The 27,322-nt window shown below is 41.1% G+C and overlaps 1 protein-coding gene across 3 annotated transcripts in view; it reads right to left on the reverse strand.

Annotated features, from left to right (window-relative positions):
- Positions 1–27,322, reverse strand: part of samd10b (sterile alpha motif domain containing 10b) — a 92,683-nt gene that overhangs the window by 16,074 nt on the left and 49,287 nt on the right. For all 3 annotated transcript variants that reach the window (XM_084720933.1, XM_084720935.1, XM_084720934.1), the window contains 2 exons: positions 25,701–25,885; positions 7,260–7,428 (listed from right to left, as the gene is read on the reverse strand). In XM_084720933.1, coding sequence (XP_084577059.1) covers positions 7,260–7,428; positions 25,701–25,885 — 354 coding nt within the window. The remainder of the gene's footprint in view (positions 1–7,259; positions 7,429–25,700; positions 25,886–27,322) is intronic.

The following is a 27,322-nucleotide window of genomic DNA, read 5'->3' on the forward strand; positions in this document are numbered from 1 at the left end:
AATTGACAGAAATAATTGTGTGAAGAATGAAAAAGGGCAAAAAGGAAGAAGTTCAAGCATTGCCAACTTTCTAACCTTTACACAGCTGACTATTTGCCAGAGTTGTGGATGTACAGCAAGTAACAAATCTGATGACTTTAGACTCCACTTGACAACAGACTTGCAACTTGACTTGGACTTAAACACCAATGACTCATGACTTCCCTTGGACTTGAGCCTTTTGACTTGAAAATTGAGACCCTTTTCCAAGCCTAAAGATTAAAAAGTATGTTATTTGAAGGGTTTGACACAAAACAATAAATTTCACTTTATTTACTGATTCAACTCATGTTAACACTATTCATCCCATTCAGCAAGCCCACACTTACACAGAGGTCAGACATCAGAGCTAGTAATGGTGTCACATCCGACTTGACCACATTCCAGTACAGTGTATACTGTGGTATGTTACGTATACAAACACCATAGCAACATGGACTATCAGTGTTCAACAAAAGACAAACTTCGGCTATAAATGCATGTGCAATACACTGGACACTGCTAATGCAACTGTTAATGTTTTCTGTACGTGTCCCTCACAACTAAATTTATAGACTAAACTAATCTGAACAAGAACTTGGACAGTACATTGGATAAAGTGAGACACAAAAGACAGCAGTGCTAATAAAAAGCTTTACTGCTGTTGTTGCACGAAGCAGCCATCTTGGATTTTGAGCTCGGGGTTGGTCAGGTTCCTCTAACTCTGAGTTGGAAAGCCAGCTTCAGGTGCTGGTGTGGTTGAAATTTCCAACTGGGAACTCAGAAATTCTGACTTCCCAGTTCAACTGGAACACACCATTCATTCCCCAGATGCACTTTATTTAAACCAATCCAACAGCATCAAAAGTTGCAGGAGAGAACATTATGTTACTGAGCTCAAGTTGGAAAAATGTGTGGGCTGAAAATTACAAAGAATGGTAAATCAAGTCTCTGTTGTTAAAATGTCATTATGACTTGTATAGGACTGGAAACTGAAATTTCTGGACTTAACTCGAGACCAGATACTTGCTTGTGACTTTTAAAACAATGACTTGGCACCATCTCTGCTAAATGCTGCATAAAGTGGGTGTAAAAGTTGGATTGATAGTTTTTGGAAAGTCGGACACAGCCCCGCCAGACATCATAAAGTTGTATGTGTGTGGGGGGATTTCTGAAGCTCTTTGACCATCCGTCAGACTCTTCGGTTGATGTATACTGGCCCCTTAACACGTTCATATTTCTCCCATGGAACCATTTTTTCCCCATCACTTTATGTGGCTGGACATCTTGACAGTCTTCCCATGTTTCCAAATGTATGACTCACTTGACTCATCTGCTGACCGCTGCACTCTCACAAATCAAACTGCAGCTATATTCCAATCTTCATTTTCTTCTTTTGTGTTGCCACTCCACTGTGTATATAGATGTATGTACCTCAGGAGGTAAACTGAAATAGGATTTCAACTTGAAAAAAGCATTTGATAAAACTATTGAACATTTAGAAAATTCGGTATTGAATTCAATCTCTCAGAGCGGCACTGTAGCAGAAGTCAAATTTCGGTCGTCGTGACGGCACCGATTTGTACTTCAACCACTGTCTAGACACAAGATTGAGGAAACTTTTTTCCTTCACAAGGCTTTCTAGAAGTTAAGTGAATGACAGTCTACTGATCATTATATGAAGAAGCAGCAATAATTATGTTTTTTTTCCCCACATTGCGACTCTTTGAGATATGATATGGAGCTCTCACTGGAGCAAGCCAAATGAGGACAGAACTGTCAGCCAATCCTTGCCTTACGACCAGATGGGCTGGAACAATACAGACAATAGCTACCTCTACTGTGAGCAAGTCTCCACTCCCTGGGAGACAAAACCATGACAAACCAGTTAGCTTTCATCGTGGTTTAATGGATATGTGCACGTGTGTGTACATGTGGTTTAAAAGCACATTATTTACTTTTCCTCAGAGTCCAGGTGCTCTCTGTTTCTAGCACACAGAGTGGAACAACCCATTCTGTGTGAGCACAACTGTCTTGGGGATACACAACAATAATTTTCCATTTATTTTGTGCTCAGTTTCAATAATCTTTTTACACACACACACATGCTCATGCACACACCACCACACACACTCATCAGCCTCTTCACTCCATCTCCCCCCCCACACCCCTCTCATGTGTGCTTGCCAACAGCACGACCAGTACGTCCTAGAAAAACCACTGCCCTTGGTCCGTGTGTGCATGTGTATGAGTGTGTACACAAATGAGACAAAGCAGATGAATGGAGCTCAAATCAATTCCCCTCAGACAGACTTAATACAGCTCCTAATAATTGCCTGCAGATAGGGAAAGTAGTGCTGTCAACGGGAGAAAAGAGACACAAAAACAAAAGCTGTTTCAATAGAGATCGCTTTTCTCAATTTGGCTTCAAAATAAATTGCTTATTAACAATGTCTGTGGGCAAATGGGAAGCAGCTCTGCCTCAGCGAGGACAATAATGATGCTTAAAGCTGTCTGAAAAGCTATCCGAGAGGGAGGAAGGTAAAGACTTCCTTATGAAAGAACAACCTTTAGATTAAACCTTTGATAGGACACCAATTCAGTCCATGCTGTCCCGGGGGGCCTGTACTGTATTACATTTCTTTCAGCTTGTATACACAGAAACAATAAGGTAAGTATGGAACCCTGCAGTCCCATAACTTTATTTCACTTTCAGCATAAACTCTATATACTTTATGTCCTTTCCGTGCTTCCATCCTCATCTGCAATTCACACCTGGTTTAGAAGTGCGGCCTGCATCTGGATGTATTCCCTTGATAAGGACTGCAAGGTGTGAATTCATGGCTCAGCAGCTGGAATGCAATCCAGTCAGCAAGACCACATCTGGACCAGATCTAAACCTGTAAATGCAATCTAGAGCGTCTGCACACATGAGAGAGTGTCTGGACCATGAGCTAAGGACAGCCCGTGACAATCTATTGACTGTCTGACAGCTGACGTCTTCAAACCTGCTGACCTACAGCATGTCTGCAGTTTCTTATCACTGTGGGGACTGAATGTAGACAACAGCAAAATGCATCTGGAATAAAACACCTGGAGTGAATGCAAGGTGCATGACCATTATTCTGAGAACTCTGTCACTAAATCACACACAGATACACTCACACACACACATAGTCCTACCATTTTCACTGCCAAGGATGAATTTTTTACAATCTGTCAATGTTGAATGTAATCTGATATATACTTACACTCAACAGGAGTGGTGGAGGTTGTGACAATAAGTAACTTCTGAATGAAGAAACAGGTCATTCATTCTTTCACAAGTGAAAAGTTGCACTCACAAGTAATAAAACACCTTTACTCAGTTGAATACACTTTGCTTCTACAGCCTTACTCGGTCTGGTAATCAAGGATGTATTAAACACAAGATATTGGACACAAAGGTGTGTTTATTGAGTCTAGTGAAGTTTGCTCACCTGACGCGTGTAAATGTCTAAAAAGTTTTCTAGCTTCAGGGTACAATATTCTGACGTCACAGATTTTTAAATCACTTTCCTTGACTTGAGGAAAGTTTTACAAAACAAATACCATGGATCAAAATTAATAATAGAGTCATAACTGACCTTGTTAGCAGTTTGAGGTGTCCTGTCAATAGTCTGAGAGACATCTCTTTTATAAACGTGGCTTACAGGGAAAACGCAGGGGAATCTTTCACTGCAATACTGCGAGTGGACACAGGACAAAATTGGAAATAATGCTGAATGGCAACGTCAGCTCAAGGTTTTCTTATACATCTGTGGGCGGCTGTGGCTCAGGAGGGAGAGCGGGTCCTCCACTAATTGGAAGACTGGCGGTTCGATCCATGGTTCCTCCAGTCTGCATGTTTGAATGTCCTTGGGCAAGAACCTCAAATTGCCCCTGCTGGTTGTCCCATCAGTGTGTGATTGTGAGATTGACTGGGTGAATGTGGTTAATAGTTGTAAAAAGCAGATTGAATAGTTGATGGGCTAGAAAACATAAATGCAAAATATTCTGGACATCAGCTCTACCGTATTGTGCTGGTGACATTATTTGGAAACAGAGTCTGCAGTCATTGTTGGAGTCCCTCTTTTAGTCAACAAAGTCGTTTACATTTATGACCAATCATTTATGACCTATGCTACAACCAGCCACAAGGGAGCAATTGGGACGTTTTGGCTTCACTTTCAGGGAGCTCTTATGTCATCTATTTTGTAAATGTTATAGGATATGTAGCTTTTGGCACTTGTGCTACTCTTACACTACATTTTACCATTTAAGATTATCCTGTAAATACCCCCTTTCAGGTATAAAGTACTACACATACGCACCCTGTTCTCACTCCCAACATGCTAACTTGTGTATAAAAGGCACTCATTTTAACTGAAACCATGATCTTTTCCTAAACCTAATCAAGTAGCTTTGTTGCCTGAACCTAACCAAGTAGTTTTTGTGCATTTATTTTGAAAGTGTACCCAGACATTGCATATTTTGTTATTATTTGCTAACTTGACCAAAGAGCCCTTCACATGTAAAAGTGAAACAACTGGAACTGGAAGGCTATCAACAGCGTAATAATTTGAAGTGTATGGCCACTGACCAAGCTGCCATATTTGAAGAGCTGGGAGTGAGAACATGTTGACCGTTGACATACTAATAATATGACACTTCATCAGGGTTGCTTGTCAGTGAGGAAAAGGAAATCACGGGTTTGATATAGGGACTCAATTCATCACAAGCTCCACATGCATTATACAACATACTGTGAGGTACAATAGAATTATAACCACATTGCACACACAGTCTGACAGTCTATTTCCTGATTTTGACCAGCACAAACCTGAATCATCCACACGTTATCTACGATTACTAACAATATTAGGAATGAAACCAGACAGCACAATAACAACAGTCATGACAAAATGAATATAAATATGACATAAGATGACAGCATGAATTTAATGTAAAAGCAATAGACACTGGAGAAGCTGCAGTGATCTCTGCAGGCAGCTTCTTCCGCCGTAATGGTGCCCTCGCTGAGAGACTGAGAGAGATACAATTACTTTTGGGTCACTGAGCTGAGATGATACAGACACAGAATCCATTTTCTCGGCTGTTGGCGAGATCCAAAATCCTTCCGTATATGAAAAACACAGAATTTGTATGTAGAACAATCCACTGTTGTGATTCTTTGATACTGACCATATGCATTAACAACAAAAAGACATATTCAGCCAACATTTGCACAAGAAAACATAGGAGCTAATAACCCAGGCAAAATGGAATCCAGCTGGACATCAGCAAGTGAATACGTAAGGATAATTGGATCCAAGCCTATCTGTGTCTCCTTTCTCTGTTTGGGAATACATAAATAAAAATGATCTGATCAGAGCTGCTGTAACTATGACGGCGGCAGCATTGTTAACCCTGAAGCCAGTGTGTACGCATGTGTCTGTGTGCATGCAAATGTAAGTGAGTGGTGGCTGACCCTACGGCAAAGAACGGCAATCTGTTCTCTGAGAGACAGTACAAAAAGAAACTGTTCTACCGTCTGGTCTGTCAAGGCTGGGGATGTGTGGGAATAAATGTGTGCACCTGCTAATGTGTGTCTGTTGGCGTCGTGGTTTGTGTGTGTATGCACTTGCATGCAACTGGGTGGGCCTACTAACAGATAAATCTGTGTGTGTGTGCGTGGGTGGGGGTGTTGTTTGAACTCGAAACACGATAACCCACCATTTCCATTTTTTCCGCAGCTTTCCCTTTCTTCTCCAAAAATAGGCTGCACTCCTTTCGTTACCTCACATGAATGCCTTTTAAATCTCCTTTGGAGAGATTTGGATGTAAACCTGTTTCCAGTTGAAAAAGCTAAGCTGTGGAACCACGAACCTAAAAATAAAACTTGTGTGACATTTGGTAAGCCTTTTATGGCGTTGGTTGGCAATGTCTTAGTCTATGGAAGCTTCACTGCTTTGCTTATTAAAAGGAGCAGAGGTCAATGAACAAGGTCTGAGAATATCACAGTCAAGCAACAACATCTAGAGTTAATTTCTGCATTATTTGTAAATGCAAAGATGAAAAAAAGCTCTCATTACGTCAAATAAATCATATGCTTTCAGTAAGACATTATGATAGTAGGACTATTAAGAATAGTTTAAAGCTTTGTTCATAACTGACAGTGAATTTCTAAATCAACATTTGAGTGGTGTGTGTAGTTGGTTTAGTGTTTTGCATGTCCATTCATTTTGTTTAACCCTGGTATTTCTGCACAGTTGCACACAAAGAATTTGGTTACATTACGGTTGGTGCCTACTGGACCGACTCGCAACACAGATTCCAGTGACTCATTTTGATGCTACTTGGGCTGTTTATTGACATAGCTGCTCTCTGGTGCAAATGTAAGAGACATCAGAAGCATGACTGCCCGTTCCATTGCTAAGTGCTCTGGCAGCAAGTAAGGTTAGCATACTGTTAGCTAGTAGCTATGTTAAAAACAGTTGTAATCCAGCACCATAATTTTGTGTTTGTTCTTTATTTTTAACAAGTTTTGGTTCAGGCACTGTTTAGGCACTGGTACAGTTTTTACAGTACTGTTTTGGCACCGTATCAGATACCCAACTGCATAATAGAGACCAAAAAGAAAAAAATTCTATACTGAGTTCTCCACAACGTTTTGCTGTCATTTATGGTTGTGCTAACTTCTCTCCTCCTCTCTATGGCATGTTTGACTGGGGGCGGGGCTAAGCTCCGACACACACATACAGACTGTAAACTAGGTGAAATGAAGATGTTACTCAACTCAAGTAAGAAGTAGAAAAGTAGAAAAGCAATATAACCATCTGCACAGTTATTGTTTTACAGGACCACAGGCTAATAGTATACTGTAGGAAATTGTCAAAATATTGTCATAGAAATGCATAATTTTTCAGCACACAACCACTCCCCAGCACCCTGACAGTGCTTTTCTGCCAAAGAAAAACTCTACATAAACACATACCCTTTACTCATTTAATCCAATAAATCCCTTTATTCAAATTGAGGACTGTGTTGAGGATTTTTGATTTTTTTTAATAAGGGGGATGATGTCATAAAATATGACAGACATTCAGAGCTTCATTTTAAAACCTCAATAGAAGCTTTATGTGTAAAAAATGACATTTGGTACAGCCTTAGACGCTACAACATCTTTGTGTGCATACATGTTCAAGTGCTGTGTACAGTACCTGTGATGGCGTGATGGGAGAAGGCCTCTACATAGGTCAGGTAGTTGTGGGGACAGTGTTTCTTAAGCCACTTGCAGACGTCCTGCTGAGTCCACAGCACCACGGGTTTGGACAGACAGGACAAAGTAGGACTGGTGTGATATACAGTGAAGGCTTCACCTGGACGCAACTGAAACACACAAGAAGCAGAAGATTTTATACTAATTGATGCACAATAGCATGTGGTTGTAGGTCAGTGACTCTCAAAGGTCAGAATAATTCTTTTAAATTATCATAATATGTTTATTTATTTATTTGTTTGTGTGCAAAGGACTTCATATGTTTTACTTCAAATGTAGAAAAAATAGGGATTGTCAAATTATACATAAAAAAGAAAAACAATGTACAGAAGTTTAGTGGAATCAACTAATCTTTTCTAACCAACTTAACTTAAATATAATAACAAGCCTTATTTATTCAATTTGATTTAAGTTACATGTTCTAGTATTTATTTCCTGAACACAAATTACTCTAACTTTAAGTCTTTTGACAATGAGTTGACTCAATGTACTGTACAGAGTTCAATCAACTCATTGAAACAAGTTTTTAAATAAACATATTCAACATATTCGCTGATAACATCTTAAGCTCAGTGACATGTTTTCTGATGTACAGATACTGTCAAGTTTATTTGTCTTGAATCATTAAAAAATAACCTCAACTTGTCTTTTCAGATGCAGTCAACTTAAAATTATAAAAACAAAAGGTTATTTTCATGGTGTAGTAGACAGGGTCTCTGATATATTTTATATATTTTAATGGGTCCCCAACTGAGAAAAAAAAGAGAACCTCCGGTGTAGGCACAGTATTGGCAAGACAGAGCCAGTGTGGGTGAGTATATGAGTGTTATTGTGTTTTAATTTCCTGAGGTACTATATGATGCAAGTTGTACCATTGCTTTTTTATTGCTTTTTCCAGATAATCACCCTGTAATTGCTGTAGCTTACTTAAATATACTACACGGTGGATTTTCTCATTAATGTGAAATTAGCTGGGATCATGTGTTCTAATGCTACAGTTTGCAACAAAATCCCCTTCTGGTAGTGAATCATACGCAGAAAATGTGCAGAGTGCAAATAAAGTCACGTAATAGCAGCTTATTAAGGGTCTGTACAGTATTGTGCAGCCTGCAGTGCTCTCTAATTTATACAAGGGAAAAAACGTACAGGTTAGCTTCAACCACTTAAAATGTTGAAAAGGTTACAGTCTTCTCTTGTGTGAAACAAATGAAATTCACATAATGAGCTCAAATGTAACCCAAATTAACAGCAAACATAAGGTTTAAAAGCTTGCAGGCATGCAAGGGCAAACAGATGCTGTTCGTTTGATTAAAAGGAGCACTCAGTTTTTCACCTTCCAACCCTAATTTGAAGAGACGAATGTAAAGCTGTTACTTCCACTGCATCACCATATTTCCTCACACTTGTGGCACTTCACCCCTCTGTCAACAACACATCTTGATATGGTAATTACATTCCATATATTATTTCTACCAGCATGGGTTGTGTGGCATTGTGGCTGGTAGTAAAGTAATTTTTCCTGACAGCAGCACCTTCATTATGCAGTCAACAACGCATTAGTGTGATACTGTCATCTTTATTTTTCGACTGTGTGAGGACACATTTTTATTCCTTTCATACTCAATTTCTCCCCCTCTTCGCACACCTTCCTCTGACCCCGAACGTTGACGGCTTTTCTTTGTGTGTCACGGCCATGTGCGGGGAATTAATATGGACATTAATAAAGTCACAACCAGTTCATATGGGCCGAAAGCGCAGCCACTTCTCGTCCCCTCAGCTCTCTGTCTCGCTCTTGTGGGACTTACTCTCATATCTAATCCATTCATTCATGCTCTGACTGAGCCAACAGCACAACAAAGGCTTTGGCTGATTTTCAACAGAAAAACACAGAACTGCTGCCAAACGTTCCACTCCATAACTGACTGCATTTAATGGGATTATGTATGCTGAAATGTCATACACACAAATGCAACTTGCACACACTCTTGTAGCCTAATATCCAATGTTCTCCCTGCCGCTTCTTGTTAATGACACAAAGAAATGCTCCCAGAACACCTTCAACATCTCTCAATATGTGATCGACACAGGTTTATAACTATTCACATCTTTTGCCCGATGCTGTAATGAGATCTCCTCCTGTCAATTTAAGCACCAATCAGCCCTATCAAGTTCTGGCTGGTCCACCAGCTAAGTGCGTTCTGCTTTGTAGGCCTTAATTGAAAACAACTCCATTTCTCCGCTCCAGCGTGTTTGCTCGTTTCCTAATTACACACATACTTCTAACCCGACTCAATGGACCACTGAAGCCATTTTAATAACCCAAATTTACTGCTCGCCCCCATCATTAATTGTGATTGAGTTGGGAGAGGTGTGGAAATGCTCTCTCTTGTGGATGAGTGAGTGCGGACAAGAGAGGATAAAAATGTGCCCTCATCTTTGGGGTTGTGTGTTCCAGTCCTACTGATTTAGTCCCTACCGTTGCTACAGTCCTCATATTGGCATAGTTAAGTAAATATTGGAGTGAGTGGATGGTGCAAATGCCTGGACAATCATTTAGTATGGTAAATTTTTGAGATCAAGTCAAAGGCAACATAACCTGCTGTTTGCACACTCAGGACCGAACACAAAGGTGTGTTTGGTATGTTGGTGCTGAGTTTACAGGATTTTGAGCTGCACACACAGCAAGTTAAAACTGATTGCTAGTGAACTAAAGGCCACCTCACTTTCAAATATTGTTTCTTAAGGGAGTAGTTTGACATTTTGAGGAATATGCTTACTTTCTTGCTGAGAGTTAGATGAGGAGATCAACACCATTTCACGTCTGTACAGTAAATATGATGCTACATCTAGAAACAGGGAAACAGCTAGACTGGCTAGTCATGGACAGAACCAAGCTCACTGGAGGGAGGTTGCAAAAGTGCCCTCTTGGATGCCCCTGTGGCAGAGAAAGTGCCCTTGATGGTGACCCATTGACCAAAAACATTGTGATAAAGTGCCCTCTAGGGTGTACTCCCAACGGTACTCCCAAGTGCCCTAGGGTGCGCTTCCAATGCAGAAAATGTGGTAAAGTGCCCAATAGGTTGCCTTTCAAGTGGGGAAAGTGTTATGCAATGTCATATAGGCTGCCCTGCATGGTAGAAAATTAGTTGGCCTCTACACAACCCTAAATGGATAAATAGTTAACAGCCGCGCCACACTGGCTGCATAAACAGCACGTGTGCATCGCTGGATCTGTTGGTTTTTATATTGCCCCCCATATTAACAAGTTAGAACAGCCACACAGTCGAATCATGTGTGTGTGTCATGTGTGGCTGCATCTAGAGCACAGTTCTCAGCAAAATACACAGAGAAAATGATTGTTGGAAAGTCATATTGACATCATACCAGCAAAATGACACCCCTGCAGTGTCATTGTCTGTATCTGCAGAACATGTCACAGACACTAAAAAATCAGGTTTTCCAGTGCACTCCCTTTTTCAATTCAATTCCATTTATTAGCTTTATTGGCATGACTGCATAAAACACAATGTTGCCAAACCATATCTGTACAATCTTTCACATAGTAAACAAAATAAACCATGACAACACAAAAGTAAAAGGGTATGGAGAACAAGAGGGGCTAGGGAATAGTAAGAGTTGTTGTAGGTTCATGATCTCTTGATGGACCTTACAACAAATGAATCCCTCTTTAACAAACAACATTAATTTCTGCCCTTGTGGGACAGGAGTTCCACAGAGTTGCGGAGCTCATAGCAGGCTGCAACTGATTTTGCTGCTAGTTTACAGCAGTCTTCCCTCTTCCCCAGTAAGAGAAATACTTTCTCTCTCTTTCTTTCTCTTTTGTTCTTTCAGTCTTTTCTCTTTCACTGTCCCCTCTTCTCTCCTTCCCTGTCTCTCTCTCCCTCTCTCTCTGAGCAAGGGGAAAAATCACACTGATTTCTGATTACAATGTTTGCCTTCTCTTCAAAATTCTTCTGCAAACTCAGTGTAGAAAGATAGGGCTGGCAGTAGCAGCACCACAGCAGAAACATGATCTGTGTGGGATCACAGGCATGCAAGCCTCAGCAGTTCAGTGAGGCAGTGTTACACGTCACACACAGGTACATGCAGCCAGTGCGGCCTGAGCATTGATAGTTCCCTGTGTGTTTTTATTACAGAGCTGTAGGAGTTAAGTTACATAATAAAACCAGCTTTGGTACGTTTCACCATAAATGCATCACAACTTTCTCACCACATATTGCTGGTGCCTCTTATTTTTGCCTCTAAGAAGCTTGAGTCTCCCAATGGCTAGGCTAGCCATTTATCATTGTTTTCTGGCTTTTTGCTAAGCTAAGCTCACTGGCTGCATACTGGAAAATCACCAAAATGTTGCATTATTCCTCTAAAATATGGTACATGAATATTACATAAAAGTTCTTTGGATGGGAATAGATGTTGAATGGGTCAAGGTAATGGGCATGCTGCTAATAAGGTTAAGGATACTTTGATTTTGGCCTCTCGATGCTCATTATTAACTCTGCCAGGAATGTTAATGTTCTTATTTGGTTTGTTTTTCTGGTTGTCAGCAGGATTATGGAAAGACTACTGGCCTGATTTTCATGACATCTGGTGGAAGGGCAGAGCACAGGCCAAAGAAGAACCCATTACATTTAGGAGAGGATCTGAATCACAGGGTGGAACACACATTATTTTTCACTTTCATTAGCATTTGCAAGATGTTTTTTTTCCCCCTAACACTGGTCTCTGGGCAAACTGAATTAATTTGTTGCGCACATGCAAACCTATTGTAATTAAACTGAATGGTGTGCCACAACTTTACATACAATGAAACATAATTATTCAGGTGAGGTGATGAGGCTTCAGTTACGTGCAATTATTATTTGGTATAATTTTAATAGGAAATACATCCAGACATATATAGTGGCTTGCAAATGTGCATATCATAGAAGACTGGACTACATATTCCAACTACATCGTCATGTCTGAAGCAGGGACTGTGAAATTGTTTGACATGAAATTGGAGTGAACTTTGTTTCATAACCAAAGGACGATAGGTGAAATTATGTTAAAATGGATTTACTATACATAGTAATAGGCAACATACACCATATGTTGTCTTGTGTGATGCATGTAATGTAGAGCTGGCGCTTGTCAAAACTTCAGGAAATATTGATGTTCTTCAACTCTCCAGAAAAACAGCAGCTTCATCATAGTCGCTACAAACATAACTAATCTGTTTGGTGTGTGCTAAGCTGTCAATTGACACATGAGCTGCCTGCTTGATGCTGATGATGTATGTTGTGTTCACGAATGGGTAGGGGAGCAAGAGCGGATTTCCCTGCTTGCTCCACGACCCATAACGTTGAAACATAAATCAACGATATCAGAGATGGTGCAGTTAAAGATTAAGCAGGCAGATTCATGATAATCCAGGGATTTATGCATTCAAGAAAATAAATTTTCATAGTTTATACATGCGACCAGAAGATGACCCAACTATCTATAATAACTTATCTATATAGCAACTAAGCTACATGACATTGCTTCATTCCCAAAGAACTAAAATAAAGTACTTTATATCCACTGAGGCCTCATTTAGTACCAGCAGCACAAACAGATACAGATCTTTGCATATAAGTTGTAATGATTAATTATTGTGTATTGGATGAGTCACATTTGTTGACTGGGTAGCATATATCATAAAAAACTCAATGAACTGCATAGAAGACAAAGAAAGATGACAGACTGATAAAGAGGATGAACACAGACAAAAAAAGAATGACAAAAAGAAAGAGAAGACAGTGAGCGGCTACTCGTTGAGTGAGTAATGGCCTTCATCATCAAGAAGCCAGACAGAGAGGAAATGGAATGATAGCTCCCCATCATCCTTCCTTCCCTCTTCTTCCTCCCTCGCTCTTCTTGCACCGCTCTTTGGCCATCCATCAGACTGTATCTCCTCTGGCCAGTTCTATGCCATCCCCGTTCACCCTTTACTACCTCCCCCACTCCTCCTGAGACCTACTTCTGTCCAGCGGGAGGAGCTCCCTCATTCATTACATACAGGAGAGGTGGGGGGAGGATGGAGCTGCGGGGAAGGGGAGGCATAGGCAAAGTGGAAGCTGTATATAGAGCGGAAGTCTAATGAGAGGTGGAGGACAGAGAGGAGGGAGAGAAAGGGGGAGAGGTAATGGATATGCTGTGATATGTTGTAGTCAGCACCAAAATGGCTGGGACAGAAAGCCAAAGTCAAGCACATTTAACTAGTCCTTATATAACCTGGATTTAACATCTACATATTTGATTTAGCTTCTTTCAGGTTTAATTATGTTGCACAAAAAATACCTTTGAAAAACAGTTCTACACAAATGGCAACCTCTGGGGCTGAAAAATGAAGCCAACACGGAAGTGCCAAAAACTGCAGATCCTCACCACTTGAGGCTGGCTCCAAAAGTAAGCCAGTCCCCATAGACTCCCATATTAAAATGCCCAACTTTACAGCTGAAACTAGAAGAGTGCACTCAGTCGAGTGCAGATCCCCACCAGGCAACAGATGGCGAAGCACCTACGCAATGCCACCACAACTGCCAGATTAGCAAAGTTCCACCAACATTAACATGACCCCCACATACGAAGTCTCTAGCTCAAATAAAATTTCAAACTGAAGCAGTTGTTGAGCACTTGCAGCTTCTAGCAGCAAGTTAAGAAGAGTGAGAAGTCAGCTGTCAGAGCAGTCATAAATATAATTTATAACCAAGCTGCAATTGACAGCCATGTCTGTCCAGACTCATATAATAATTTAGAAGACTAATATGGAACTAACCACTATACTGACCTGTAACTTTGAAGGTATTTAATAAAAGGCAAAATGGAAGTTCTCACTATACATGTGTGATCCCAGTGAATAATTTCCAGTGAGAAACATGCTGTCTTAGACTGTTTTTACAGAATCATCTCATCATTTTATCCTAATAGATATTTGTGCTATTTGTTTTATGTAATTAGCATATGAATTCATGAGTTTGAGTCTTGACCTTTGACCACCAAAATCAAAATCGGTTAATCTTTGAGTCAAAGTGGACATTTGTACCAAGTCTGAAGAAATTCCCTCAAGGAGCTCTTGAGATATCACATTAATATGAATGGGATGACCTGAAAACATGATGCCTGTGGCCACGGCTATGAAGGAGGGTTCTTCAAGGTTTTTCATAATTATGAAGTACAGAGGTTCACAGTCATGATGGTGCACAAAAACAATTGAGCTGATCGGTCCAGTTGTATGGACAAGCTTTAGGTCTGTTGATCATGCACACATATGCACACATGGAATTGCATGATAATTAACTCACACAGAAACACAAACACATACCAACAATATATCAATGCATTTTTATCCTGTTTCTTTCAGAAGAGCCCCAGACTGAAGACAACACTACAGCGAAGAAGAAACCAGGTAAGAGTTGCTGAAATTGATCTCTTCTTTTCACTGGTGGGGCGATTGCACCCCCTTGTGCCCCTATGTTTTGGAAAATGTTCCCTTCTGAATGCCCTGTGGTCAGTAAAGTATAAAGCAACCCAAGTGGCCCAGTGTCCAAGACAACGTGATAAAGTATGCTCTATAGCAAGTCTGCTTTCAGTGGACAAAGCATGATAAAATACCTACTATGCTGCCCTGCCAGTGGACAAAAAGTTACAAAGTGCATCACAGCGTTCAGCGTAGAGGTGCCCAACAGCATACAGCTGGTGCCCTTTCTTATTTTTTTTCACCCCTGCCCCTCAGACAGCCTAAGTCCACCACTGCTCCCCTTCACCAACTTATATTAAAAGGAATGCATTGTACCTTGTGGCCATAACCAGACTTGCTGTTCCCTGTTCTTTATGCTTAAAGTAACTGGCTGTAGCTTCATATTTTATGTACATATATGAGTGGTGATCAGTCTTGTCATTTCATTTTCTTATTGATGCAATATCTTGAAAAGACAAGTTCTGTCTTTTTCTCTGTGTTCTTGCTTCCTCCCATCCTTCCTCCTTCCTACTCCACATACTCTGACTTTCTTCTCTGCACTTCTCTATTGATCATTCTGTTTGTATCCTCGAACAGCTTATTTGTCCTTCCCTGCTTACTTTGTTCTGTCATGTCTCTTACCCCCCACCCCCAACCCCACCCCCCCTTCTACTTTCTCCTCATAAATTTTATCCTCACCCTCCCTCCCTCCTCCCTCTTCCCTCCCTGTCCTCCCTTTCTCTTGTTTCCTCCCTTCGATCTTTCTTCTGCCTTGACTTCTGTGCACTGAGCTACTTTTCGTCAATTTAAGTGTCTGTGTTTCTCTGTGTGAGTGTGTGTGTTCGTGAGTGTGCGTGTGTGTGTGCGCCCTGACTCTCAGTGTATCTGAATCGGGGATTAGGCAAAAGTCAGGGGAGCGTGGGGAATCCTTAAAACTCACTCTTTGTGACCGATAACACCTCTCTTCCGATGCTTGCCTCTGTCTCTGCACATCCACGTCCTGCCTGACATTGATCAATGATGCCACGCCAATTAGCAGTAAAAACCTGAACGTGTGTGTGTGTGTGTGTGTGTGTGTGTGTGTGTGTGTATTAGTGTGAGTGAATCTGTTTTATAATCTGTACACCATGTACTGTATGGTGAAATAAAGAAATAAAGGTTAAAAAAGGGGTTCTTCCTGAAGGGCTGAGGATTTTGCCAGAACCATTTGCTTGTAAAGACCCCTTGTTTGAAAAAAGGGATCATAAAGCATTCTTTGGAAGACCAAGGGTTCCTTTAGGAATCATTTTAATCCAAAGAACCATTTTGGAAGAAAGAGTTCTTCAGAGATTGTTGAAATCTCTGAAGAACTCTTTCATCAAGGGTTCTTTGTACCATAATAGAATATAAAAGAGTTCTCGGAAAACCCTTTGGTGGGTTCTAGATAAAACCCATGGAATACAAAGGGGTACTCCATAGAACCCCTTGGGTTAGTTCTAGCTAAAACCCATGGGAAATAAAGGGGTTCTTGGTAGAACTAAAGGGTTCTTGGCAGAACCCCTTGGGTGGGTTCTACTTAAAACCCTTGGCATATAAAAGGGTTCTCACTATAATCTCCTGAATGGGTTTTAGATGAGAGCACTGGAAAAGGAATATAGGTTCTTGGTCAAACCCTTAGATACAAAGGTTCTCCACAAGAGTTCTCCCAAGGTTGTGAGGGTTCCAGTTGGAACCATTACACCATCAAAGGGTCCTCCGTAGAACCTCTCATAATAGAACTAAGGTTGAACCTTTCACAGATGGTTCTAGGTGCAACCCATTATATTTGGTTCGAGGTTCTGAGTGAGACCTTTATAAAAGGTTCTACAGATAACCAAAATGGTTCACCTATGGGGACCAGCCAAAGAACTGTTTATGGTTCTAGTAAGCACCTTTATTTCTAAGGGTGCAGCTCACACCTGCCTTTCCCTCTCTGCTCTGCATCTTTTTCTGCTGTCACTTTATTTCTCCACAGGACACTAAACACTCCTCCTCGATCTTCTCTGTGTGCTCTGCTGTCTCACCTAACAACTCTCTCCTTCTATCTCCCCATCTACTGCACCGATCCATCGCCTGCTCTGCTGTCGTTATAGAATCAGATCTTCAATCTGTCTCCTCCATCCCTAAGACCCTGACAGATCCTGACACATGATCCTTCATATCTGCTTCCCACCTCTCTCCCCCACTTCTCATTTCATCGTATCCTTCACTTCTCTCCTCTCAGTAACACCAATTCCTCCCCCTTGTCCCTGGCAGTTTCTGTTGCATCATTTAGCACCCTCGCGTCTCCCACTGCGCAGTCTAGCCTTGTGCATATGTGTGTTTGAGTGTGTCATTCTGATTCTGTGATCAAGAGTATGTGTGTGTTAACTGTCAGCCTCCGTTAGCTTTGTACAACTCTGCCTTCGTTTGTCCTCAGGACTTGGAGTTTGTGAATGTGAGTGTGAGCGTGGCTCTCAGTGGGAGGACAAAGGGCCAGATGGGATTTTCACAAAGCTCTCGATTTAGCATGAGTCAAACATGTGTCTCGGACAGAGCAACACATCACTGAGTGGCAGGACAAGGACAATACAGGCTAATGCATTTCTGCATGACTGGCCCACAGCTCTCTTATTTTTCTGTCTTTCTCTACTGCATCTTTCAAACCACTGTTCTCCACTGCATCATCACTACACTAGCACAGCCATCAGTTGCTGAAGTACTGCAAAAGGTCTTCCTGATACTCTTTCGTCATAGCCTCCAAAACAACCCTTGTGAGCATTTTCTGATTTGATATGACAGTTGCAAAAAAGATCTGATCTGCCACCTTTATGGTTAAAGTTTGGTGAAGTTTAGTGAAATGAAAATACTTTAATGCTGGCAACAGCTGCACATGTAGATGGTAATTGGAAAAGGAAGTGGGGGTTTTGGATTAAAGAGCAGTGGACAATCAACAAATGCAGTCAGATTAGCTGGATGTACCACCACGGGTGCCCCAGGAGGAGTGGAGGTGAGCGGGGATAACAGCCATGCAACATCTGGGACTCGAGGCTGCTCCTGGATAATGTCCAGCCAGGAAAATGAAACAGACGGATTAGAAGCAAGCAACAGGAAACCAGAGACTGTTGTGGTGACACAGAGAGACCTGCACCACCACAACAACTTGGATCAACAGCAGTCAGCCACCAAGGTAATGCTTCCAAAAGGTCTTCCTGATAATATTTTCTTCTTGCCTTCGCAAACATCCCTTTTGAACATTTTCTGATCTGAGGCCCCCAGTGTGACAAAAAGCAAGTGACATATGACAATCACAAAAAAAGATTCATATGAGTTCTCTCTGATTATTCACCTTTATAGTTAATGTTTGGTTAAGTTCAGACAAATGAAAATACTTGAAAATGACTGTATTTGGCAACAGCTGCTCTTGTAAATGCTAAGACCAGATGCTCTTTCAAATTTTGCTACTTTGCTCTTTGAATCTGTTATTTTTCGGCTTCGTTGCTGGAACATCCATCACCTATGACAGAAATATACCTGTACTGGAAAAGGAAAAGTGGGGTTTGGATTAAAAAACAACAGACTTTGAGATGATAAATAAACGAAGCTGGCATCTTTCAAACATGCAGTCAGATCAGCTGGCTGCACCACTGGGGACAACCGCATGAGGAGAGGAGGTGAGTGGGGATAAGAGCCCTACAACAGCTGGGACTTAACACTGCTCCTGGCTAACGTCTAAGACCAGCACCACCATAACATTTTAGATCAGAGCTGTTGCACTTGATGGTCAGACCAGTTCCAAGCCAACAGGATGCAAAATACAAGAAGGGCCGGCTGCACGAAGCGAGGAAGATTCTGTATTTTTACATTGATGGTGCTTCCTGCACAAACACAGTCAAAGTTGACAAGAGGTCTTGTCAGTTAAAACAGTTGGTTTCTGGTCCGTGACAGCTGCTCCACCGCCCACACTGGCCAATTGCGAAATCAATAAAACAAACCAAAAATTCCCTTAAGATTTGACTTAAACAGACAAAATAAATGGTTCTCTACAGGGGTGAATAAAAGGCCAGAGTTTGCAGCTGTGCTCCTGGCTCTGTGAGGTGCAGTAGTGGTTTGTCAGCATATTAACATGATCATAATGACAACGCTAACATGCTGATGTTAAGCTAGTGCAATGTTTACGATGGTCACTATCTTAATTTACTGTTGCATTCTAACATTTTCTAATTAGCACTAAACACAGAGGGCAGAAGGGGGTGAATGGTAGTTTTGCAGGTTCACAAACCAAAATGTGGAACTAACTGGCTTTTGACTTGATGTTAGGTGAACTGCACTTGAAATGTCAGGGGATCATCCCAGTCCTACGAATCAATCCTGAGGGGGTCGTGGTTTTATTAAACAAAATTCAGGGCAATCCCTCCAACAGTTGATGAGACATTTCACTCGGAACCAAAAATGTCAACCTTATGGCAGCTCTGAAGCCAGGAAATCACGAAAGTCAGTAAGAGTCATCATCTGCCGACCACAAACATCTGCGCAAAATTTCAGGTCAGTCTATCCTATAATAATTATATATTATTGTTCTGCATGCTTAGAAATGATAAACGTTGGAAAAACTTTGTAATCTTATATTCTATTTTTAAGGGTAACTTTGTAGCATCTGTCTAGGGACTACAGATTAAAAATAGCCTCTTGGCTCTGGTGGATAGTCCCTGTTCAAAATAACTAAATAACTAAGAAATAAAGTTTAGTCTGGACCAAAGAAGTGAACTGACTGACAGAACAACATCTATAGAAAAAAGTAGCTTAATTTGTTAGAGGTCAGCATTTGTGCACAACATGCATATTCATGACATATTACGCATGCATGTTTATGAATATGATAAATGAATGATACAAAGGGATACAAAGGAGCATACTGATGTTAATGTACCTGCAGTAATGTACATTTATGTTTTTCCATATCTATATCTAGTGAACCAGTTTTGAATGGAACCATCGATGTGCCATCAATGGAGGGTTTTGCACAATGACCTGTAGACTACGACACGCCCACTTTAGTTCTCACTTCAGGTGAAGGGAAACTTGTCTTTTTTTGGTTCCAGCTGGGAACCAACATTTCAGGTTCAGAACCAGTTTGATTTTGGTCTAAATACTCCAAACTGTTTAAAATTAGGTGCTAGAACTGGAGCAGAATCGGTTCCATGTTGGTTGAAAAGATCTATTGGTGGAGTCTGACATTAGTTTAATGCCAATCACTACAACAGTAAGGTTAAAATAACAGGCTTGACTGCAGATGACCACCCTAAAAACCCAACTTTTACTTATCAATTTTCTTACAAGGTGTGGTCAAAGTTAGAAGGTTTTGTGTTATATGTTTGTGTGTTTTCTCTTTGTTACTTCACTGCTTTGTGTCAGTATCAGCTGAAAAGGTCAGCCACTGTGTTCTGTAATGAGGAGGGAAAAATAATCACAGACCGGTCTTTCTCATTCGCCCACCCAACACTGGCAAATTAATGAATAAGGGCCTTATTTCCTGTAACAGGCTTGGTTCTGATGTCGAGAAAGAAGGCACAGTGGCTGCTGTTACTTCCTAAATTGTGTCTCTGTTATTCCACCTATTCCCCAGTCTCATCTAAAGGTTCACCCACAAGCTGTGTGTCAGACAGCAAAATGAGCCACCCACAAACCCCTCCCCTCACCCCATCTGGCTACCCAAACAACAGCCAATTCAAGGATGGCACAGAGGGTGCGCCAACTACACAATGAGTCATTATTTGGAAAAATCCTATTAGCGGATAGGTCTGCATACAGGTCCACCTGCAGCAATCTAACAATACAAATGAGTATATAACCTCTATTTTAACAAATCATTTAGTCGGCTGTTATTGAGTCGGTAGCTGCCGGTGTGGGGTGACATCATTGCACCTGTTTACAGAATAAATTAACTTGTTATAAACATCATTTTCTACATTCTCCACTGCAGTAAACTGCCTTATATTGTCTTGTTTCAAGACAGAAAGACAAGCATTACCACCTTTTGGTTGTATGCCTCTGCCAGCCAGTGAAGTTGCCATTTGAATGTCTGTCAACGTCTGTCCAGACAGTCTATGTAATGAAGACTTTAAATGTATTAAGTGTGTTTTTGGCATAATGTAAGTTATCACTATATTGACATGTATGATTCCAGTGAATAATTTCCAGTAAGAAACATGCTGTCTTCACTCAGGGATTATTTTTCCAGACGAGTACTAGACTGGCTAGACTGGCTGTTTTTTGTCTGGTATTTGTTATTTTATTTTGCTAATTTAATGGTTTACAGAGTGAGAGTCACTGCTCATTTGACAAACTTAGCTGCACAATACACACCCACTGGGCCAGAGGACCGTACACTGAACGTGGAGGACAAGTGGGGGGAAAACAGCGCGTGTAGTGCCAGAAAATTTTCACATCTAACATGGTGAATTACTAATTTTTGTTTTGACCAAAACAGAGTTGGTCATTGCTGGAAGTGGGGAAAGACTAACAAAGATGGTTTGGGTGAGTTTCATTTAGCTTCTTCCTGTCGAGCTGTCGATGAGTTAATGAGACAATTATAGCTCATCTAAGTTTGGTAAAAGGGAGAAACATGGATTCATAAATTGTGTTCTTCTGTTTCGTAAGGAAAATAGGAAAATGTTTAATTTCTTGACACTTTTTGAGTTTGTTTTGTTTTCTGGGTGCAGCAAACCTACATAGCAAACTTGCCACTCCGACACATCTCCCAGCTGAGATGGAGGCACGGGACAAAATATCAGCGATCACCGATAGGCTGTTGAGGGAACAGCCCATCAACATCCCATGATTGAGGGAACTTAAATGCACTGTGGGAATAAGTACATCTGCATCCGTTTATATGTCTCTATGTCCCCACACGTGGTCAATACTGCAAATACACGCAGGGGGCATCTCTGGTAATTACAGCCATGTTTGTGCATGCATGAACACCGATATTTATATGTGAGGTTTATGTCCTCCCTGCTGTTACAGTTTCTTGTCTCTGCAGACTGTCTGGTCTGCATCAACATATTTGTGTGTGTGTGTGTGTGTGTGTGTGTGTGTGTATGCACAGCAGTTTGCATAGGAGTGCAGAATGTGTTATATTAGCCTAGTTAAACAGATAAGGAAGAATCCCCTGGTCCCACCTTATATACAGACGGTGAGCTGTGTTTCACTTAACTGGTTGTGCACACATCAGCTGTAATGAGGGAGCTAGTGTAATGGAGAATTATCTAATCATCACTCCTGAGAGAACCGGACACACAAACATCAACCCATGCATACACACGCACATACACAAGCACATGCACACCCATAAACACAGAATCTGGAAATTAAAGATGCACAAATGGCCACTGAGAAATTTCTTGAATGCACAGACACACACACACACGAGGGAGAGCTGGACTGCTCTCCCAGTTGTTGAATAATGCATAAAGAGGCTTGTTGCCACAAGGAAATGATAAGCCTTACTTCTCATGGTATAGAGGAGGTTTAATTATCCAGTCTCTGTGTAATCACATGGAAACAGCTTCCCACTCGTCTTTTATTAAGCCTTTTATAGCTTTTATAGCTGAGGGGGCACTCTTTTATGAATTATTGAACAATCTTGCAGTGCATATGTACATCTTACAGCCTCACGGTAGCCAACTTTCTTAAAGGCAGCAGGGAGACTAAACAAATGACCTCCACTGGGCTATCTGCTCTCTTTCATGTGAGGAGTGGGAGCCAGGAAGGAGGCTGTTGTGTCATATGCTGTTTTAGGTCAAACACAGGCAGAATGCCTTAAAATAGATGATTGCCCACTTTGTTTTGCCTCTCTAGTGCTGCACAGATGGGATTCCATTTTGCACAAGAGCGATGTGTGGAAGTAAATGATGCTCTGGCTGCTATGCTTATATTATACTCCTGAGACACCAACCAATATCCAGTGTTTATACCAGTCAGACCTGTTAAATCTGTTCCTGAGCTTTTGAGACATAGACATATCTGTGCAATAAATTAGATTTTTTGATTTATATATATCACAGGCAGTATTAACAGTATATTCCTGAGGGTCTATTTTCTATACGTGCTCCTTTATACAAGCACCATTACATCAGCAGGAGTGAGGTAACAGTTCTCGTACCACTCCTCTGTTACATAACCAGTTACTCTCTGGTGGTATCCTCCACAGGCTCAGGTGAGACCAGCCAACATCACGAACAAGATAAAACAATTAGAGCTCCTGTTTCCACTGAGGTTTGACAGCCAGAGATGCAGCACTGATGCTGATGCACTAATGTTCTCTCTTGTCTCTCTGATGGTAACAGATTGTCTGCCTTATCTGGCTTCGTCCCCACCCAAGACAGGACAGCTTCATTACACCACTCTTTCCCTCCATATACTGCTTTGAAAATACATACAGCTTTTATGAGCTACCAGTTAATTCACACCGGACGATATTAAATTACAGCAAAGCTCCCCTCAGGGGAAATAATATTTTCTTAACTAAGCTACTTAAAAAAGTTCAAAGTACTTAATCAAAATATTTCACTGTGATGTTTTTTTTAATAAAAAAATCATTCAGGTTAACCACACTGTTAATTATAACTTATGGTACAACATAAAGTAAGTTGTGTTGGACAACTTAAGATAATTAGCCTGAGATGGCCTAGGAAAAGTCTCTGTTAGATTTTGATGTGCAGAAATAAAATGAAAAGCGTACTTATATAAACACAATACCCCTCAATCATTGCCTATGACCCACTAGAAAAGTGTGGTGGCTGTTTCTGCAGAGACCAGCTGACCTCTGCCTGTCTTATTTTAATATTTTGCTGTGCTCAGGATGCTTTACAAACCCAAAAAGCTGTTATTTGATGTTCTGGGAATGAGACTCAACAATAAACTATCTTTCTGGTGCGTTTGGACAAATCCTGCTGATTTTTACCTTAAAATAAAAATGGATTCAGTTTTACTTCATCATATCTGTTTAATAGATGTGGTTAGAACCTTTAATGGTTCATTTATGACACTATTATCAGACAGCTTTTACTAATTTTCTCTTTGCTTCATTTTGTTAGCTTTGTTTTGCTACAGAAAGTATTCCTCATATCTTCATCATGTGCTGGACTGTAAGACCTTTTGATTTCTTTGAATGGCTCTACAAAGTTGATCACAAATAACTAGGGATTAGTCTTGTCAGTTAAACGTCGCTACACTTGCTAGTCTGCACCAGAAGTACTAGTCAGTTAAACTAATTTTTAATATTTTATTAATGTACAACACTAATTAACTGTTGTGTCTGCTAGTGGTGCTAATGCCTGGATGTATACCAGCCAGGTGGAAGGTGGGACAGAGATATGCGGTGGAAGACCAAAGATTTCCTGTGCGGAGGAGTTAGGCTTTTGCACACCGTCTGCTGAGGCTGTGAGATGCTGCATGTGTAGGCTGGTCAGGGTTGATGTTGTTGCTGCAGTGGTGTCCCCCTGTTGTTTCTTCTCTTCATTCTTTTCGCTTCTCGGTGTTGAGCCAAAGAAGTTTCGTATATCAGCAGCCCCCCTGTGGAGTGCCTGCTGCCATTGCAGACGGTCCTGTGCAGAGTCCTCCCAGGTGACAGGGTGGTTGTTAAAGGATTTGAGGGCTTGCTTGCAGACATCCTTATATCTGAACTGTGGGCAGCCGGCTTGCCTCTTGCCTGATGACAGCTCCATGTATAGAATGTCCTTGGGGAGTCAGCCTGCCTCTGAGTACATACTGGGAAGCTGCACTCTCTCCAGGACTGCTGTGTGTGTGATCCTCTTGTCCTTCCAGGTATGCATCTCAGGCAGACCAGATGGAAGCTGTTGCATGTAGGTTGTGTCAGAATAAACTGGCATATTACCACTGACCCATTAGACTCAGAAGTCAGTCTCTATTAAGAAAAGGACAGTCTTTTTCATTGTTGGGGCAGCGATGCAGAAGTCATGTGCTTACTACTGAGGAGAATAAGGGGGGAGCATCGTTTCTGATAAGGTGTGTCCTTGAAAAAATGCAAGGGGCAAAGGTTTGCAAAGCAACTACCTTGCATTTAAAAATACCTAAATGGTAGGTGGCGAGATCTCTGACTTTCTGATATTGTGACACAACTCGGAGCAATACGTAACCACATTCAGCACAGGCATATAGACATTAACCTGCAAGGAAAGCAGGCTGATGGTGCCACCACTGGTAATGTTAGCAACTCTCCGCAAACCCAAATGACATAGCTTAACACCCCTGAGTGCTTTTTACTTTTAGAAAAGTCAACTAGCCTCAATTTAATTTTTTGTTAAATCGAGAGGGTAATTATTTGTTAAACATTCTTATGAATAACAGCAAAGCACAAAAATACTAAAAGCTAAAAGCTTTATAAAAACAAATTTTCTTTTGTTCATAGCCAAAAATATACATTCTGCTGGCAAATTATGCCTCAAAATGACAACAATAAACCACTGTAAACACTAGCTAACTGTGAAATTGGCTGAACTGACCCCAAGCTGCTGCAAAATGTGATTAGAGAAGAAATTCTTAAAATAGATTGTGGCAAAAATAAAGCATGTTTTCTTTTTCTACGCTGGTGTGATTGCCCAGTGGCTGGAATTATTCCCTTTGAAAAATCAAAAACCAGTGACAGATTATGCACAGAGCATTTCAGAGCAGTGAAACCAAATACGATTTGGGCCTCAGACAGTTTCTTTCTCTTTGCGTGTTTGTTATGGTCCAACCTGCCCAATTCTGAGTCGTCCCCTGTTACCTGAACAAAAAAACCCATTTGAAACTCATTCACATGCAGTGAAAACATTCCTCCACACTGCCTCTGGTGCGTTTGTGTGGACTACGTCTTTATACCTGGATGCCCTCTGTGCCGGGCTGCTGCAGTAGTTTGACGGTGCGTGTGTGTGCTGTCTTCTGGCCACGGCCGTCGTGCCAGGTCAGGTTGCTGCCTCCGGCGCGACGCGGCAGCTGGTAGCTCAGCTCCTCAGCAGACACCGTGTGCTCCAGGGAGGCACGGCAAAAACTGAAGCTGGACGCCGCTGAGAGCAGAAGGAAAGAAAGAAGAAGAGGAGAGGAAGACAGAGGGAGACAAGTAGAGGGAGAAGAGCGAACACTGATAAGCACTCACTTTGTATTGTCTTTGTTTAAAGGGGTTCATCTGCATACACATTGTCTATGAAATGAGCAACAGGAACAGCAAAAAAAGCAAAATAAATAATTGATAATCCTCTAAGAGCTTAACAGGCTGCGTTCACTCCAGATTACATGCTTTGTGTACCGACTCTCATACAGCTACAAACAGATGGCTGTGTTGGTGATGGTGGGCAGCAGTGCTACTCCACTGTGATCTCCAATTATGCTGAGTGCATATTCACAGAGGCAGTGCATGGTTTTTGGAATTGTGTCTCTCTTGCTAGATTAGTCCTTGATTATTTAAATCCTACATCATGAATATTTGATTTTTTTCTTCCCCTTTCTCTCTGTCTGTCTGTCCCCCCCTCCTTTTGTTGCAGGACCGAGTGTTAGCTGTGAGACAAGTTGTCAATGCAGGGTCACAGTACAGTTCTGTAAGAGCCACGGGGCATCTTCTACAGTTCACATCAAGTTGAACGGGCTACTGTGTTGCTGTGGTCGGTCATCTGTGACAGTGGGTTTATTCTAAAGGGGACACATTCAGCCGCTGCTCCACTTACCTAGGCACTAATTTATCTGTAATGTGAATGATAAAAGGATTTGACTGCACAGCAGCCAGACATAACAGAAAAGAGACAGTGGAGAGAAGCAGAAAAGGTCAAGGGAATGCACTGAATGAAAGAGAAACAGAGAAAGAGACACTCAAGTAACCCGGGTATTGTCAGCTTTCTGCAGAAACCAGATTTTCTGAACATCATGCAAATAAGAATCCTGTTACTTAGGGATTAAGAAAAACCTGGTTAACATGCAGATAGATTTGGGCCAGAGAAACCTGATATTTGGCATCATGTAAACATTAAACTAGGTTTTGAAACAGGGATAGAAGAAAAGATCATTACTTGTGGTACATCATTGTAGCCAAAATAATTAAGTCTTAAAGGATTAGTTCAGATTATTTGACGTGGGATGAAATTAGGTCTGTATCAATAGTCAGTGTATTAGCTACAGTGGATGCCTATCAGCATGCTTCCAGTTAGGAGCAACAGAGTGGGCCACCAGCATGGAAACTAAGCAATGAACTATGAACAGGGTCAGCAATATTTGTCTTACATAATGGTGGATGTCTGTCGGAAAATGCTGTCTGATGGCAAAGTAAAGCAGTGAAAAAAATATTACATTTAGTGCACACTAAATGTGTAAACTAAGATTATTTGAATGTCCAACCATAACTTAACCATAACCATAACTTAAGTTACAGCATACACCATTAATATACTTAATATACAAATATTACTCATACTAACATGCACTAGGGTTGCAGTGCACAGAAAGTGTTTTCTCAA

The sequence above is a fragment of the Lutjanus erythropterus genome, chromosome 6, assembly GCF_056507025.1.
Source record: "Lutjanus erythropterus isolate fLutEry1 chromosome 6, fLutEry1.hap2, whole genome shotgun sequence".
NCBI classification, from domain to species: domain Eukaryota; kingdom Metazoa; phylum Chordata; class Actinopteri; order Lutjaniformes; family Lutjanidae; genus Lutjanus; species Lutjanus erythropterus.